Source organism: Protopterus annectens, chromosome 1.part2 (genome assembly GCF_019279795.1).
Source record: "Protopterus annectens isolate FY-2018-M chromosome 1.part2, PAN1.0, whole genome shotgun sequence".
Lineage (NCBI taxonomy): Eukaryota > Metazoa > Chordata > Ceratodontiformes > Protopteridae > Protopterus > Protopterus annectens.
This window is the reverse complement of record NC_056727.1, coordinates 1,146,901,846-1,146,919,599: the sequence shown is the minus strand read 5'-3', so window position 1 is coordinate 1,146,919,599 and position 17,754 is coordinate 1,146,901,846. Positions and strand designations below refer to the sequence as shown.

Here is a 17,754-nt window from a genome sequence, read left to right as displayed (position 1 = left end):
CTGGTACTCGTCTGTCACAAATCACTCCTGACACTCTTCTCCACCCACCCCATCCTGCCTATACTCTCTTCTTCACCTCTCTTCCACACTCAACATTACTCTAAACTGTTGATCCCGAGTATTTAAACTCATCCACCTTCGCTACCTCTACTCCTTGCATCCTCACCATTCCTCTATCCTCCCTCTCATCCAGACACATATATTCTGTCTCAGTCCTGCTGACCTTCATGCCTCTTCTCTCTAGAGCATATCTCCACCTTTCCAGGATCTCCTCCACCTGTTCCCTACTCTCACTACAGATAACAATGTCATCTGCAAACATCATAGTCCAGGGGGACTTCTGTATGATCTTGTCTGTCAACCTGTCCATCACCACTGCAAATAAGAAAGTGCTCAGAGCTGATCATTGATATAATCCCACCTCCACCTAAAACACATCTGTCACTCCCACCGCAGACCTTACAGCTGTCACACTACCCTCGTACCTATCCTGTCCCACTCTTACATACTTCTCTGACAGTCCCGACTTCCTCATACAATACCACAACTCTTCTCTAGGCACCCTCTCATATGGTTTATCTAAGTCCACAAAGACACAATGCAACTCCTTCTGACCTTCTCTGTACTTCTCCATCAACACTCTCAGAGCAAACATTGCATCTGTAGTGCTATTTCCTGGCATGAAACCATACTTCTGATCACTAATCATCACCTCCCTTCTTAACCTAGCTTCCACTACTCTGTCCCATAACTTCATGCTGTGACTGATCAATTTAATCCCTCTGTAGTTACTACAGCTCTGCACATCACCCTTATTCTTAAAAATCGGTACTAAAACACTTTTTCTCCATTCCTCAGGCATCCTCTCACTTTCCAAGATTTTATTAAACAATTTAGTTAAAAACTCCACTGCCATCTCTCCAAAAACACCTCCATGTTTCCACAGGTATGTCATCTGGACCAACAGCCTTTCCATTCTTCATCTTCTTCATAGCTAGCCTTGCTTCCTCCTTGCTAATCAACTGCACTTCATGATTCACTATCCGCACATCATCCAACCTTCTCTCCCTCTCATTCTCTTCATTCATCAACCCCTCAAAGTACTCTTTCCATCTCCTCAACACACTCTCCTCGCTTGTGAGTATGTTTCCCTCATTATCCTTTATCACCTTTACCTGCTGCACATCTTTACTAGCTCAGTCCCTCTTTTTAGCCAATTGGTAAGGTCCTTTTCTCCCTCCTTAGTGTCCAACCTTTCATACAACTCTTCATAAGCCTTATCCTTAGCCTTTGCCACCTCTCTTTGCCATGTACCTCATCTCCTTATACTCCTGTCTACTTTCTTCATCTGTCTGACAGTTCCGCTTCTTCTTCGCCAACCTCTTTCTCTGTATACTCTCCTGTACTTCTTCATTCCACCACCAGGTCTCCTTGTCCTCCTTCCTCTTTCCAGATGTCACACCAAGCACCTTTCTAGCCATCTCTCTTACTAGCTCTGCTGTAGTTACCCAGCTATTCGGTAACTCTTCACTGCCACCTAGTCCCTGTCTTAACTCTTCCCTGAACTCCACCTCACAATTACCCTTTTTCAATTTCCACCATTTGATCCTTGGTGCTGCCCTCTCACTCCTCCTCCTCTTCTTCATCACCAATGTCATCCTACAAACCACCATCCTATGCTGCCTAACTACACTTTCCTCTGCCACCACTTTACATTCTCCAATCTCCTTCAGACAGGCCCTTCTGCATAAGATATAATCCACCTGTGTGCATCTCCCTCCACTCTTGTATGTCACCCTATGCTCCTCCCTCTTGATAAAATACGTATTCACCACGGCCATGTCCATCCTTTTCGCAAAATCCACTACCATTTGACCTTCTGCATTCCTTTGCTTAACACCATACCTACCCATCACTTCCTCATCCCCTCTGTTACCTTCACCAACATGCCCATTGAAATCAGCTCCAATCACTACTCTCTCACCCTTGGGTACAGTCATCACCACTTCATCTAACTCACTCCAAAGTGTTTCTTTCTCATCCATCGCACACCCAACTTGTGGAGCATATGCACTAACAACATTCATCATTACACCATCAATTTCCATCTTCAAAAACATCACTCTATCTGACACTCTTTTTACCTCCAAAACACTCTTAGCATACTGTTCCTTCAGGATAACCCCTACGCTGTTTCTCCTCCCATCCACACCATGATAAAACAATTTGAACCCTCTTCCAATACACCTAACCTTGCTCCCCTTCCATCTGATCTCTTGCACATACAATATACCAACTTTGCTTTGGTCCATCATATCAGCTAGCTCTCTCCCTATACCAGTCATACTGCCAACATTCAAAGTTCCGACCCACACTACCACAGTCCTAGACTTTACCGGCCTTCGGGCATGCCTTACCCATCTTCTCCTCTTTCGGCCAACAGTAGCCCAATTTCTGCCAGCACCCTGTTGGCCAACAGTACTGGTGGTGGTCGTTGTTAACCTGGGCCTCGACTGATCTGGTATGTATAGCTGTACTGTTTATTATTACCTATTTATTTTATGGTTATTTCTTTCTCTCTTTCAAGCAAGTACATTTTCTTTCTGTACTTCTTTTAGTCAACTCACACTTTGATTCCATCCCTATTCTGCAATGAGAATGCTGACTACTATATATTTATACAAGTGTAGTTGCTGAAAGACATGAAAATTAAACTTAAATTACCATTATTTATTTATTTTTTCTGGGATAGTGGGTATAATTGCTGTCATTGCTGTCACTAGCAGGATTTATGTAGATTACTCCTAGTACGTGAGCTTAAACTTTTAGATTTTGCCCTTTGAATCAAACCTGGACATTCTGGACTTAAACTCTGCATGCCTCCAACCTATTCAATGTTATAGCTGTAATAAATCAACTCCCATATTGTACCTTACAACAGAAAGTATCTATTGGGTCTCTTGACACTTGGGTGTGGCTCTGTTCTTCATCAAAATAAAACTGAAGAACGTGCTTTCTATAGAAGAGTGCTCAGTTATTCTGGAGATGGCAAGACTTCCAATAAAGGCTGACTTCTGAAATTTCTAAATATAGGATTTTAGAATCATAGTCAAGATTTGAGGAAAATGAGCCAGTCTTAAAATTAATTGCAGCAGGCACAGACATAAGGACAGTGATGGAAAGCTGCCTCTACGTAACTTTGGACTCTAGAATGTAATACAGATTTGAGGGGTTAAAACTGGTTTAACAGTAAGCTAAAATTCATATGCAGTGGATTATTACTGCTGTAAATTCTGTATTTTCTAACAGCACATATGGAAGATATCATGTAGACTTCAGGATATGAACAGTTTCTCCTGCAATTAACTGTCTTAGTGGCTGCAACAAAAGATTTATTTATTTGTTATTATGACTGTTAATGTGTTTCATAAATTGTAAAGTATACTTGTTTACAACTTTTTTGCACAGAGCGATGCATTAATGTTGGTTATACTATATATCTTCTTTGACTTGAATTGTTATGACATATCAGTAAGACATGCCACTAACCAATTTTATTGAAAATTTAATAAAATTGGTTTAAAAAGAAAAAAATATATATATATGTGTATGTGTATATATATATATATATATATATATATATATATATATATATATATATATATATATATATCTGGAACCCCTACACTACACCGACACACCACAAACCCGACAGCCAAAACTCCGACACCAAAACACCGACACCACATAAAACTGACAGTCCACATTACCGAACACCATAACACTGACTCACAACACACACACAACACAAGCACACCAAAAACCTTGCAAACCTTACATACACAACTATCTATGCACTAACCTTAACCCAAACCCTAACCCTAAGGTCCATCACTATTGCACACTTACCTTACCCGCACCCTAACCCTAAGGTCCGTCACTATCGCACACTTACCTTACCTGCAACCTAACCTTAAAGTTCGTCACTATTGCACACTTACCTTACCCACACCCTAACCCTAAGGTCTGTCACTATCTCACACTTACCTTACCCGCACCCTAACCCTAAAGTCCATCACAATCGCACACTTACCTTACCCGCACCCTAACCCTAAGGTCCGTCACTGTCGCACACTTACCTTACCTGCACCCTAATGTCCGTCACTATCGCATACTTACACAGTCGTGCTCGTTTCCCATGGTGTTTTCAGCATTGGGATTTCGAACTGTCAGTTATTTCCGTTGTCGGTCTTCCAGTCTCGGTGTTGTGAATGTCATTCTTGTGTACAGCCAGTCTACTGAAGTAGACTCATATGTGTATATACATATAGATATTCATTAAAATGTGTAGGCTATGCTGGTATCTTGTTTGTCCTTGCTAGCTATATTATACTGGAATGAATCTGAGAAGAGTACACTCGGAATAATCAGGGTGTAAAGTGTTGAATCCCAGTGTCTTATATACCTTGACCTGTAAGCAGTGGATTCACTAAAGTGTTCTGGATTTTTTATCCATTTGTTAACTTGGCAAGTCAACTGGACACAAGTGTCCCTTTTCAAGGGTGATCTGAGCTCATGGTCTAGTAATATGCTAGGAGTCACACAACAGACAGATGGAAGGGGGGATCAAACCCTGTACTACTGACTAATAATGGTAATAATCACATTAATTAGGTAGTCTCACTGGACACAAGTTGTCTTTCAGGAACAACCTGGAAAGAATGACTGATTAAGTGGCTTGGTCAAAGTCACACTGTAGACAAATCAGGACTGAGAAAATCAAACCTGGGACCATAGAAATTACAGCTCATAGCCTTAACCCTCTAAGCCAAGAGGTTAAATAACAATAGAGAACCTCAGTTCTTGGCAGTAGCTGACAGAATCCTCTGCATTTATTGACAGACATAAGAGTGATAGTTGTAAGATTTGCCTTGTATGGCAGTAGAGTAACTTCTGAACCGATTATATAAAACTGGGGAAATTTTCACAGAGGAAAATCCCTCTACATCAACACTAATAGTAATCTGTGGCTGTGTTATTTGCAATATACATTTTAGCAGTATGAGAGACCAGTGACTAATTATTGATCTGTCATATAAACTGTATCCTGTTCATTTATTGTGTGTAAAATCACATGAAATTAAATTCAAAATATGATTAACTGTAAGACAGGAGGTTTCTAATTTCTTAATGAATCACATTTTATTCTGTCTGATGACCTATATTTTCTTCATATCAGTGTAAATGTTCTTCTAATGTTTGTCATTTTTATTTCAGCTTGAAAACTATATTGAGGAGAATGTAAAGACCGAAATATCAGAGATCAAGCGTAATGCAGTACAGAATCAAACAGCAGCTATGACATCAATCCTCACACAAAAAACAGAGCAAACATGTAATTTAACATACGTGGAAAACCAGGTAAGAACAAGATCAGTTCTCCCTTCTAATATTTAACAGAGTGTATAATTGGAGCCCTACATCATCATTTTTATAAATTCTTGCATCATTCAAAATATATTCTTCATTCTTTTGTCATAAAATAATAGTTACAGTTATTTGTCTTATCAACAATATATGCATATATAGTAGGCAACCACTGTTTTACTAAATAACAGCTTAAGAAATTATCTGTTACTAACCAAACTGGATTTTTCCATTTGGCTTCTCTTTCTAAGATCATCTCCATTGTTCCCCTGACTGAACCTTTTGATGTCAAATAAAGCTCTGTTTGGTGCTTATGGTGTTTTTCTATAGAATGAACCTTGAGGAAATGAGGAATAAATCCAGCATACACATCCATGTGAAAATACAATCAGCCTAGTAGCACAAGTTTATTTATTAATTATTGTTGGAGGGAAAAAATGCTCATTTTGAGATTTCAAGCTATGCTAAGTAAACTCTGGAAACAAGAAAGAAAGAACTGGATTTTACATTGTATACAGCTGGTATTACCAGCATGTATCACTGGATATTATTTAACTTATTGATTTCCATCAGGATGCTGAATAATCAATACAGACAATGCTGATATGCTACCAGCCTCCATGAAGTGTTTACCCTGACAGCATTCTAGAGATGTGTATCTCATGCCATGCAGCTTAGTATAGCAAGGCATTAACCTTTAACATATTTAAATGTATGTAAAGTAAAAAAGCACTCGACAGCCATTTACTCTCAAAAAACCTTTAACAATACAGCACAAGGTTTAAAGGTTTTTGGGGCGTAAACGTCTGTCCGAGTGCTTTTCTACTTTACTGGTGACTGCTTTTGCACTCTGTCCGTGTTTATCGTAATATTTAAATATATCTATATTCATAGATATATCTATCTATATCTATATGTAGCTGTATATATATATATATATATATATATATATATATATATATATATATATATATATATATATATATATATATATATATATATATATGGATTCCTATTACAAGAACGAAAGTTCACAACTTCAAACTTGTAATAGGAAGCCTCACTTATGCGAAAGTTCACTTTAAGGAAAGTGAACTTCCACGAAAGTGCACTTCACCGAAAGTACTGCAGCACAGTGGAGGACATCAAAAAACAATCTATGTCCTCCACTATGGTGCGATACTCATGGACCTTAGAGTTAGGGCACAGGTTAGGGTAAGGGAATAGTTAGTAAAGCTATCCCCTTACCCTAACCCATGCCCTAACCCTAAGGTTCGTGACTATCACACCATAGTGGAGGACATTGCTATGTCCTTCATTGTGCTGCAGTCATCACGGACCTTAGGGTTAGGGCACGGGTCATGGTAAGAGGATAGCCCTATGGGCTATCCCCTTACCATGACCCGTGCCCTAACCCTAAGGTCCGTGAGTACTGCACGGAAGTTCAGTACAATATATGTGTGTATATATGTATATACACACACACACACACACACACACACACACACACACACACACACACACACATATATGTATATCTGTATTAGTAGTAGGTGCGGGGGTGCAGGGTGGCTTCCTCCTGCAAAAAACTTTGTTTTTGGCTGTTTTTATAAATTTTGTTTTGCATGTGCCAAGATTGTTGATCAGCATGAATAGTAACATGTCAATGTTTGCAAACATCAATATTTGGGTGGATTTTTTTTTAATATATTTATCACTGTAAGCAGAACAACTTTGAATCTTGAAAAGGCATGGCATCCTATTTAAGCATTCTGTGTGGGAAGAGGTATTTAAGGTATTTAATGTTTTAAAAGAGTATCGTGACAAAGTTGCAGTAATTAGAAAGAAATTCAAAAATTACTGTGCACCCAAAAAAAGCTTGCAACATATGTTCCATTTATTCTTCACAAGACACATGGAATTAAAGAGATTATACATTAATATAAATGTTTTAGTTAGTGATCTGACAAATTAATCCAAAGGCCATCATTGCTGCATGACAACAGACAGAAGAGCTTGTAGTATAAGAAATACCAAAACAAGACGCAGGTTATTATGATAAGCAGGCCTAAGCTGTGGAATGTTGTGGAAGGATGCATGTGTATACATTTAAAGGAATTATCAAAGGAAATTAAATGTGTAAGAAAAATGTGAGCCAAACAAAATGGAAAATGACAACTAGACTGATAATGCAGTTTAACTCTAGAAAAACATGAACGAGAACCATGAGGTGTAGAATAGCATGATGAAGCTGATGTTAATGCCTCGTGTCCTAGGTGTGCTTTAAGCATAAGATGAAATGTGTCCTTCATTTAATCAGTTTTGTAGAAGCCATGACAAAATCAGCCCGGAAAGAGGTGTAAAAGTAAAGACGTGTTGAAAATAGTTGCTAGGATTATTAATGTAAAAAAGATTTGACGGTGTGAACTTTGAAAATGCATAAGGAGCAATGAGACAAAAATTGTTCCATTCCTGCTGCTGGATGAATCGCAATATTTGGATAATCTTCTAAATTGTTATTTCTGACACAAAAGTTGGTTTCCTCATATTTATTTAAATAAACGGTAAATGTAACTTGTTCTTCCTTCTGGGAATTTAAATAATTGTATAAATGACTTCATCACTTGTTCATTTTTTTATAATATTCTTTACTGCATTATATTGGATGGTTATTTATTCTGTAGATGATCTCAAAAACGTTGTTTTCAGATTTTTCATAAGTAATGATATTCAATAACTCATCACCTATCTTCAAGAATTAATTTGCAAAATGGAAGAATTTCAAAACAATATGGACAACACAAAATAATTTTATCCAGCAAATTAAAATTAAGATTTCTTCACAAGAACATGACCAGAAACTAAGACTGGCCCTAGTAAGCAAGAATATACAGTACAGGTGTCCCATTGTTATGAATGGAACATAGGAGTGTGTCCCATGTGCTAAAATGATCTGAGGTGACTGACAGCACTACTTGTAGTTGTACAATAAGTTCTCTTATGCAGCCCAGATGTAACATTCAGAGCACCTCAATGTTTATGGTATACACCTTAATCCAACCTGCCAGAAGGACATCAAACCACTGACATGACATACACTGTAAATGCATGTATAACAATGCTTAACATTAGTTCACTGTTTTATGGGCATTCACATTCTATTATGCATAGAAGGTGGGGTCCTTTTTTCAGGGTACAGAATGTGCCTGTCCAATTTTCAGATTAGCATAGCATGCTGCTCAGCACTACTAAGTAAGGTATATGGCACTTACACAGCATACTATGTTATAGGGCAGTGTTGTACAGTACTGTATACATAGCATACTATGTTATAGGGCAGTGTTGTACAGTACTGTATACACTGCTCACTATGTTATAGGGCAGTGTTGTATGGTACTGTATACACAGCGCACTATGTTATAGGGCACTATTGTATGGTACTGTATACGCAGCACACTATGTTATAGGGCACTGTTGTACGGTACTGTATACACAGCACACTATGTTACAGGGGAGTATTGTATGGTACTGTATACACAGCACACTATGTTACAGGGTAGTGTTGTATACACAGCACACTATGTATAGGGCAGTGTCGTACGGTACTGTATACACAGCACTTTATGTTATGGGGCAGTGTTGTACAGTACTGTATACACAGCACATTATGTTATAGGGCAGTGTTGTATACTCAGCACACTATGTTATAGGGCCATGTTGTATGTCACTGTACACAGCATACTATGTTATAGGGCAGTGTTGTATGGTACTGTATACACAGCACACTATGTTATAGGGCAGTGTTGTATGGTACTGTATACACAGCACACTATGTTATAGGGCAATGTTGTATGGTACTGTATACACAGCACACTATGTTATAGGGCAGTATTGTACGGTACTGTATACACAGCACACTCTGTTATAAGGCAGTGTTGTACAATACTGTATACATAGCACACTATGTTATAAGGCAGTGTTGGATGGTACTGTATACACAGCATACTATGTTATAGGGCAGTGTGGTAAGGTACCATATACACAGCACACTATGTTATATGGCAGTGTTGTACGGTACTGTATACACAGCACACTATGTTGTAAGGCAGTGTCATACAGTACTGTATACACAACACACTATGTTATAGAACAGTGTTGTATACACAGCACACTATGTTATAAGACAGTATTGTACAGTACTGTATACACAGCATACTATGTTATAGGTAGTATTGTACGGTACTGTATACACAGCACACTGTTATAGGGAAGTGTTGTATGGTACTGTATACATGGCACACTATGTTATAGGGCAGTGTTGTATGGTACTGTATACACAGCACAATATGTTGTAGGGCAGTGTCGTACAGTACTGTATACACAGCACACTATGTTATAGGGCAGTGTTGTATACACAGCACACTATGTTATAGGGCAGTATTGTACGGTACTGTATACACAGCACACTCTATTATAAGGCAGTGTTGTACAGTACTGTATACACAACACACTATTTTATAGGGCAGTGTTGTATACACAGCACACTATGTTATAGGGCAGTATTGTACGGTACTGTATACACAGCATACTATGTTATAGGTAGTGTTGTACGGTACTGTATACACAGCACACTGTTACAGGGCAGTGTTGTGCGGTACTGTATACATGGCACACTATGTTATAGGGCAGTGTTGTACAGTACTGCATACACAGCATACTATGTTATAGGGCAGTGTTTACGGTACTGTATATACAGCACACTATGTTATAGGGCATTCTTGTATGGTACTGTATGCACAGCATACTATGTTATAGGGCAGTATTGTATGGTACTGTATACACAGCACACTATGTTATAGGGCAGTGTTCTACAGTACTGTATACACAGCACACTATGTTATAGGCCAGTGTTTTACAGTGTTGTATACACAGCACACTATGTTATAGGGCAGTGTGGTAAGGTACTGTATACACAGCACACTGTTATAGGGCAGTGCTGTATGGTACTGTATACACAGCACACTATGTTATAGGGCAGTGTGGTAAGGTACTGTATACACAGTACACTATGTTATAGGGCAGTGTTGTATTTTACTGTTTACACAGCACACTATGTTATACGGCAGTGTTGTATAATACTGTATTGTCATGCTAAGGACTGTGATTCAGTGATGAATATTAATCATTATATATGCTGGTAGTGCCAAGATTACCACCATATTATGATAATGATGAGAACTTGATGCCATGCATACTACCATTGGTGGGTGCTTAACAACTTCAGAGGATATTAAGGGAAAAGATCACGTATAGTGACAGGTTTGTCTGCTCTGTCCAAGTCTCCACTCTCGGTAAGGATATTCCTGCTTTGCATCACATGTGCTGAGAGGTTATGTTTTGACACTTCTACTATTTTGCTTAGACCTGTCTGTTGTGCAACATTGTAACAGGGAAGGGCATTGCTGTAGCCATGATTATTGCTATGACTTTTTCTGAATAGTAATTTAATGGACCAGTCTCCTACACTGTTGTGTGCTCTTGTGTAATTCCATGTGTAAACAGGGTCCAGTAGTGTATAACACCTACCTACACGTACCTACACGTACTATTAACTTTCTGAAAAAATCACATTTTGGAGTTACATGAAAATCATCATGGTAGCATTCATTTTCAATATAAACTGAAGTTCAGTTGTATGAGGTACTCAAAAAAAAAAAAAAGGATCATTTAAATTTATTGCAACTCTGAGCTATAGGTAGTTGTTGTTCAGCATCTATACCTGCACTCAGGCAAATGAACACATCCAGACATGGAGACTTAAATACCTGTAGAACTGTGTTTCATAAACAGTGTACTATTTTTCAGGCAACACTGACTCAAAAGCAGTCACAAGAGTGAAGATTTTGGTAAAAACTCTAAGAAATGAAAGACATATATATGCAAGCTGTAATGCTTTTCCAGCATGCATGTGCACACACACACACACACACACACACACACACACACACACACACACACACACACACACACACACACACACACACACACACACACACACACTAGGGTACATTCAAAACAAATAGTACTGTGTGATAAGTGAAATATCATGGTGAGGGTAGACATGTGGCAGATGATGGAAAGATACAGAGAAATGTAGCACAACCATGCTGGTGGGCGTAGAACATAGCATGCATTGCACTCAAATTGTGGTATAATGATATACAAATTATTGCCAATAAGCTAATAGAAACCATCTCATATGCAAATGATGAAATCAAACATGGTCGTGTGATTCATAAATGTATAAAATTAGTACAATGAGCCACAGCAATCAGCTATTGTGAACACCATCATTTTTTGGTGTACAGATTTATCACTTGAGCTAAGATGATAGGAACAACATCTTTTTAGCTGGTGAGCATGTGTCACTTGCTGCCTTAGGAGCCACTGTATATGATATCCTGTGCTGCCAACAATCTGAGTTACAGAAGACTCTTTCTGTCTGTGTGTGGCTGACATGCCATCACCTGCATGAACAGAAAATAGCTGACTGCCACCATGTCGATGTAGACATCATATGGGAGATAGCAGACATGTGCTATTTTCACATGGAATCAAGGGGGATGCACAAAACATCTACTGGATATGAAGGTTGGTACATTCTTAAGATCTGTGGTAAGGTCTTTTTGCAGTGTCTGAAATGAGACACATTAAGATCTTTGTAAGCACTGGTCTCATGACTTTTACATCACTTTCTTATCTGATACTGCACTATGTGGATATGCATATTTGGCATCCACACAGAACACAGCAAAGGAGAGAAACCCTATTATGTATTTATTTTATGTACATATTCTATGACATAGCCTGATTCCCTGTAGTCCTGGATGGCCATTGACTGCACCAATATTGCCAACAAGGCCTTGCCTGCTCCATGTGGTGTCTGGTATATCAGCAAGAAATGCCACCACTTCATCAACTACAAGGTGGTGTACAGTGCTTACACTATAACATAGAATGTGTCGTTGTACCATCCAGGCTGCTCCCATGATTCCAATCTCTGGCACATGTGTGACTCATGGCAGAATTGCATGTGAGCTGTCTTTCCACTGGACCTAGATGCTAGGTGCACATACTGTCACCCATCGAGTCCATGATATGCTAGTCTCATGAATATAAGTAGCAGACCACTCATAATACCTTACACTTTTGTGTTTTGCAGGTGATATAACATATACCTTGGTACTGTGGATGGTGACATCTACCTTCAGTCCCCAGACAGTTAAAGAGATGGCATATAACACTGTCCTGCCATGGATGTTAACATCAAATGTGTTTCACCTTTTGAAAGGCCACTTCTACTGCTTGAATGCATTGATGATACACTGCAGTATGGTCTCAAGTTTTGCAGCAAGATATTTGTGGTCTGAGCCATCATGCTTCATAACATGGTGCTATGCAAACTGTTACAATATGAGGAAAGTATAGCACTGCCTGATACATCCGTAGCAACACTGAAGGAGGATCCAGATGAGATGTTTCTGGAGGAAGTGGCTGTGATAGGACTTAATGCAAGGTAGAGGTCGACATAATATGTCATAACACTGGTTAAAAAGGTCTAAAAGTATGGACCATGATAGGGAAAACACAATTAAATGGATTTATGCATTACACATCCATGCTATGCATTTCAGTGCTTTGACTGGCCACACTATGCATCATACATTATCATACTCACAAATGCCAGAGGGGTGGGTGGTCACAGTCATCGTCATTTGCACTGATAGGTTGGGGCACATTGACAAGGAACCAGCAATTTTAACATTGGTAAATGAGTCATTGGTAGCATATGCAGTAACTACATACATTTCTAGGAGTTTGTAGGCAGCTAGAAATCGCATCTTCCAGTGATGGCATGGAGTTTCCATGGGTGGAGCACTGGCTGGGTATGTTAGGAGACCCTGCAATGTCAGCACTGGAGACATTCTGCATAAAGGATGGCATACCACGTCGTGTATGCATTCTGAAACCTGAAATGGGCACCACTGTGGTGTTTTGGCAGAATATTGGCATCCGTGATACAAAGAATGGGCATGGCTAGGTGATACTCATGGTATGAATACATGGGAGCATGGTGGCATTCTGCAAGGTCCTGATTTGCTTGGCTGGTGAGATGTGTCCATGGTGAAGCCAGAAAGTCATTAACCATGTATATGGGAATGTTTATAGTAAGGATTCAAGGCAGTCAGTGACAGTGTGGAAAGTGAAGACATCTACAGAATGGTGGGTGACATCTGTGTAACCCTGGCATGTGATGGTGTAATGTGTATCCATCCCCTACCATGACCATGGTAGCCAGTTTCTCTCATCGACATGGATGCAAAATAGCTCCACTGTCATCTGCAGATATGTCTTCTCTAAGTACCTATATACCATATCAGTCTGTATGTAATACAAAATGACCCTCAGTTCTTGCATTTGATTTAAGTCTTTGCAAGTGTCATACAGCTTACTCACTGCCTCTGACATGGTGTGACTATTATACAGGTGTGTCTGGATCTCTGACCTGCACATCCACTGATTGATGCCAAGGGTAACACCCAGGTCAGGAGAAATTTCTGGAGTTGTGGCAATGATAACTACCTACTTGTCTCTCCTTTATGATATGTGAGTGCAGCTCTGAGGCAATACAGCCCTCTGATGCCATCCGAGGTGGAAACACCTGTATAGCACAGCTGGTGGCTGATGTTGATGGGATGACCTTTAATGAACTCAGGTGATGCTGGAGCTTCATCCTGCCCCTAAATAGTTCCTTCAGCTGTTGGTGATGTGAATATTACCACTGTTACATTGCTGGTAGAGTCAGTGTGTCATCAAATTGTGCCATGTGTGTGGTGATGTCATTGTCAGTCTACAGTGACCCATTTACATCAGGCATGTGCCAACCTTTTGTGCTAGATCCTATCCCAGCAGTGCCTAAGAAATCATATAGTTAGCCTACCTGTGATAATACTATTGCTCATATTTGTGAATCCCACCAACATGTGACAGACAGACTGCTATGAGATAATCCTACACATAGCACATTTTTCTTTTTCTGTCTCCTACCTGTTATCTCCCTAGTTTACACCTTCTTTGACTCCCGCCAACATCCCTTTCTCGCTTGCACCAATAATATACCAATCTGTTCCTCTCATCTATATATCCCTTCACTATCATTTGCATTTTCCTGTTCACCTAACCTAAGCTTAAAGAGGACTGTGCAGTTTCCCACATTTTATATGTATTTTCCACTTAACATCCATGTGAAGGACTGTATATGATAAAGAAAGCACACTGAAACTACTTCACCCAGTATTAGCTAGCTTTTTATCCAATATCATTTTTTCATTGTTTTACCTTCTACAATGATAATTATTGTAATATTACCCTGAGAGTCATCTAGATATATGACAGCTTGTAACAGGGTTAGGTTTTCATTGCTTTGATTTCTGACACATTACACTCCCAGCATACTAGCTTGGGGCATAGTCTGTTCTTGTTTTTATTATCACTGCTCAGCTGTGTCTTGACAGTTTAGTTAGGGAAATATGAGAAAAAATAAGACTTACTGCCTAAAAATCTATCACATTTCATATGTAAATGTAAACATTGTGCTTACACTTAGCTCCTGAAGCATTTTAGTTATATTTTTGCCATTATAAAAGAAAAAAAAACTTACTTTCCAGGATGCTTGCAATAAGCAGAGATTTTTTTTTTTACTTTTAGTGCACTTAATAGGGTATCCTTGTTGCCTAAAGGGACTTCAGTGATGTGGAAATTTTACTTTTCTTCATTGGAAAGTTCTAGCAATCCCAAGCTAGTTGCTAACTGATTATTGACGATAAGTATCATTTAATTTTGGAGTTTTGTGGTCAGCTTTGCACAATGGTAAAAACTGAATTGTTTCTGTTGGAAAGTACTGAAAATGATATATTTTCACTTTCCTTAATTTGTCTTGGAATACGTCCAGTGTGGTACTTTGCCTGTGTTTCTTTTCTCATCTTTATAAGCACCACATGGGCTATGTCTTCTTATAGAACTTCTAGGATTACATCTAATGGCTGTACATCCTTATTCTGCTGTATTAACTAGGTGATTTCAGGTTTGTTTCAGGTAATAGCTTTTCAAACAGTTATAGGACATTTTTTATAGGACATTTTTTGAGATAGCAGCTTTAAGATATTTCTTTTTCAATGTTATGTAATATATTAGCATTTTCAGGTAGTTTGTACCATATAAGAATTGTGCATTCATAGGTTAGTATTAGGCTAACTGCCCTTGTGGGCCATTTTATGCCTAGCCATTTGCCCTATGTGAGAATCAAACCCTGCACCTTATGTTTGTAAGGCAAATGCCATAACCATTATGCCAACCACCTATCATTGCATTATCAAAGCAATTATGGTTGCTTTATTTTTTATTTCAGTGTCTGAGTACAAGAAGCTGGTTCCTTATCTTTAACAACAAAACTATATGTTATCCAGAGATCGTAATTGTTTAGAAGTCACCAATGTGTGCAAAGGATATATTGACAAACTTATGTAATTGTCTCTGCTAGGTGTGTCTTTCATTCAGTTCTACAATGGATCACTAAATTGAAAATCACTGAAAGAAGGGAATCATTACCCCTAATGAGAATATTAATTAATTATAAACTGCCTGTTCATACCTTATACCTCCTTCCTATTCCATCTTCACTACTTTCCTAACTTCAATCAATTTATCTCCCCTGACTCTCTATGTATGCCATAACTCTGTTAATTTTTCTCTCACTTCATATTGCAATCCCACTTTGTATTATATGAACGTACCTTTAGTTTCTCTAAGCTGGTTAACATTTTTCTAAATACTACATCATTGTCGTATAATTTGGATCTGTTTTTAATCAGTGCTTTCACATTTGGTATAATTATTTAAACTGTAGATATTTTTGTATTATTTTTGAAGATTGTAAAATGATTGTTCTTCATTTTTTTTTGTTAAGCCTTTGGAGCCTTTCTTCCTGGGTCACCACTAAAAAAGGGTACCTACACAGTTGGATTTGGTAATCAAATGTCAGTAAATAAAAAAAGTTTTATACAGATGTCAAGAGTCATTAACCTGGGTTATGTCTGTCCTGACTAATCTGGGCTTCCAGATAAATGTTGCAAAATCCTCCTTGATTCCATCTCAATCCAGAATATTTCCTGAACTTTTCCAACCAATCACAGACTTCTACAAGAGAATTTCTCAGGATTCCAGAGTTCGTGGCTTCCTTGATTTTCATGATTCTTCTAGCCAATTGACACATGATGAGGATACAATGGCTTCTAAAATATGGACCCTTCATTTGCATTCACTGGAGCACCAAATTCCATTTTTTTTTTTTAAAAAAAGGAACTGCTCTGGTAGCAACATCAAATTCAGCTGAACCCAGTTCTCCACTTCTGTCTTCAATCCTGTAAGGAATCGCTTAGCACAGACACTTCAGATTTCACTTGGGGAGTGGTATCCATGGGGGGAAAGGTGCAAGGCCTGTGGAATCCCTATCAATGTAAAAATATATTGGTTATTGTACATGCCCTGACATTTCATTATTGCCTATAGTCATCAGGGCCTCTACATGTGATCCTAGACAATATCACAGTCATGTGGTACATAAACAAGCAGGGGATTTTGAGCTCATAACCCTTTTGTAAGTTGGCTAAGACTACTTAGAGGTAGCTCTACAGCATTCTTTAATACTCAAAGCATCTTATTTTACAACAGAGACAAGTGTATTGGCAAACAAGCTGAGCAGGAACAAGACAGACCAAGACATACCATTATGAATGGAAATTGAATCCAGGGGTTTTCCAGGAGCTAATCCAACAGTGGAGAACACCTTAACTAGATCTGTTCACCTCCATACAAAGCAGACCCCTAAACAAATTCTGCACTAGGACTCCTTCTAGGCAAGCCTGGAGAAAGATGCCTTTCATTCCCATGACTAGGAATGTTTTTTCTGTCTTTCTGCCCTCTCTATACAGATATTCAGGGTAATTATGAAGACACAGAAGAACTTCATAAAATTTATTAAGCTGAGCCCACTTGACCCAGGCAACATTGGATCTGCCTTCTTATAGAACTGGCCAAGGCAATTGCCAAAAGCTTACTCGTAGACTGGATTTTCTCACATAAGTCAGGGGGATTTTGATATACCCAGTTTCTCAATTAACTTTAACTGACTGCCTGGATGATTCAGTTTTAATACCTTTTAGGCACTTATGTCAAGAGGATGTGCAGCAGTTACTAAAGGAGGCAAAA

The 17,754-nt window shown here is 38.7% G+C and overlaps 1 protein-coding gene across 1 annotated transcript in view; it reads left to right on the top strand.

Moving 5' to 3' along the window:
• The window catches only part of LOC122792267 (angiopoietin-2-like), a 1,226,949-nt gene that overhangs the window by 708,569 nt on the left and 500,626 nt on the right, over positions 1–17,754 (top strand). The window contains exon 2 of the mRNA XM_044060020.1: positions 5,278–5,421. Within this exon, the coding sequence (XP_043915955.1) occupies positions 5,278–5,421 (144 nt within the window). The remainder of the gene's footprint in view (positions 1–5,277; positions 5,422–17,754) is intronic.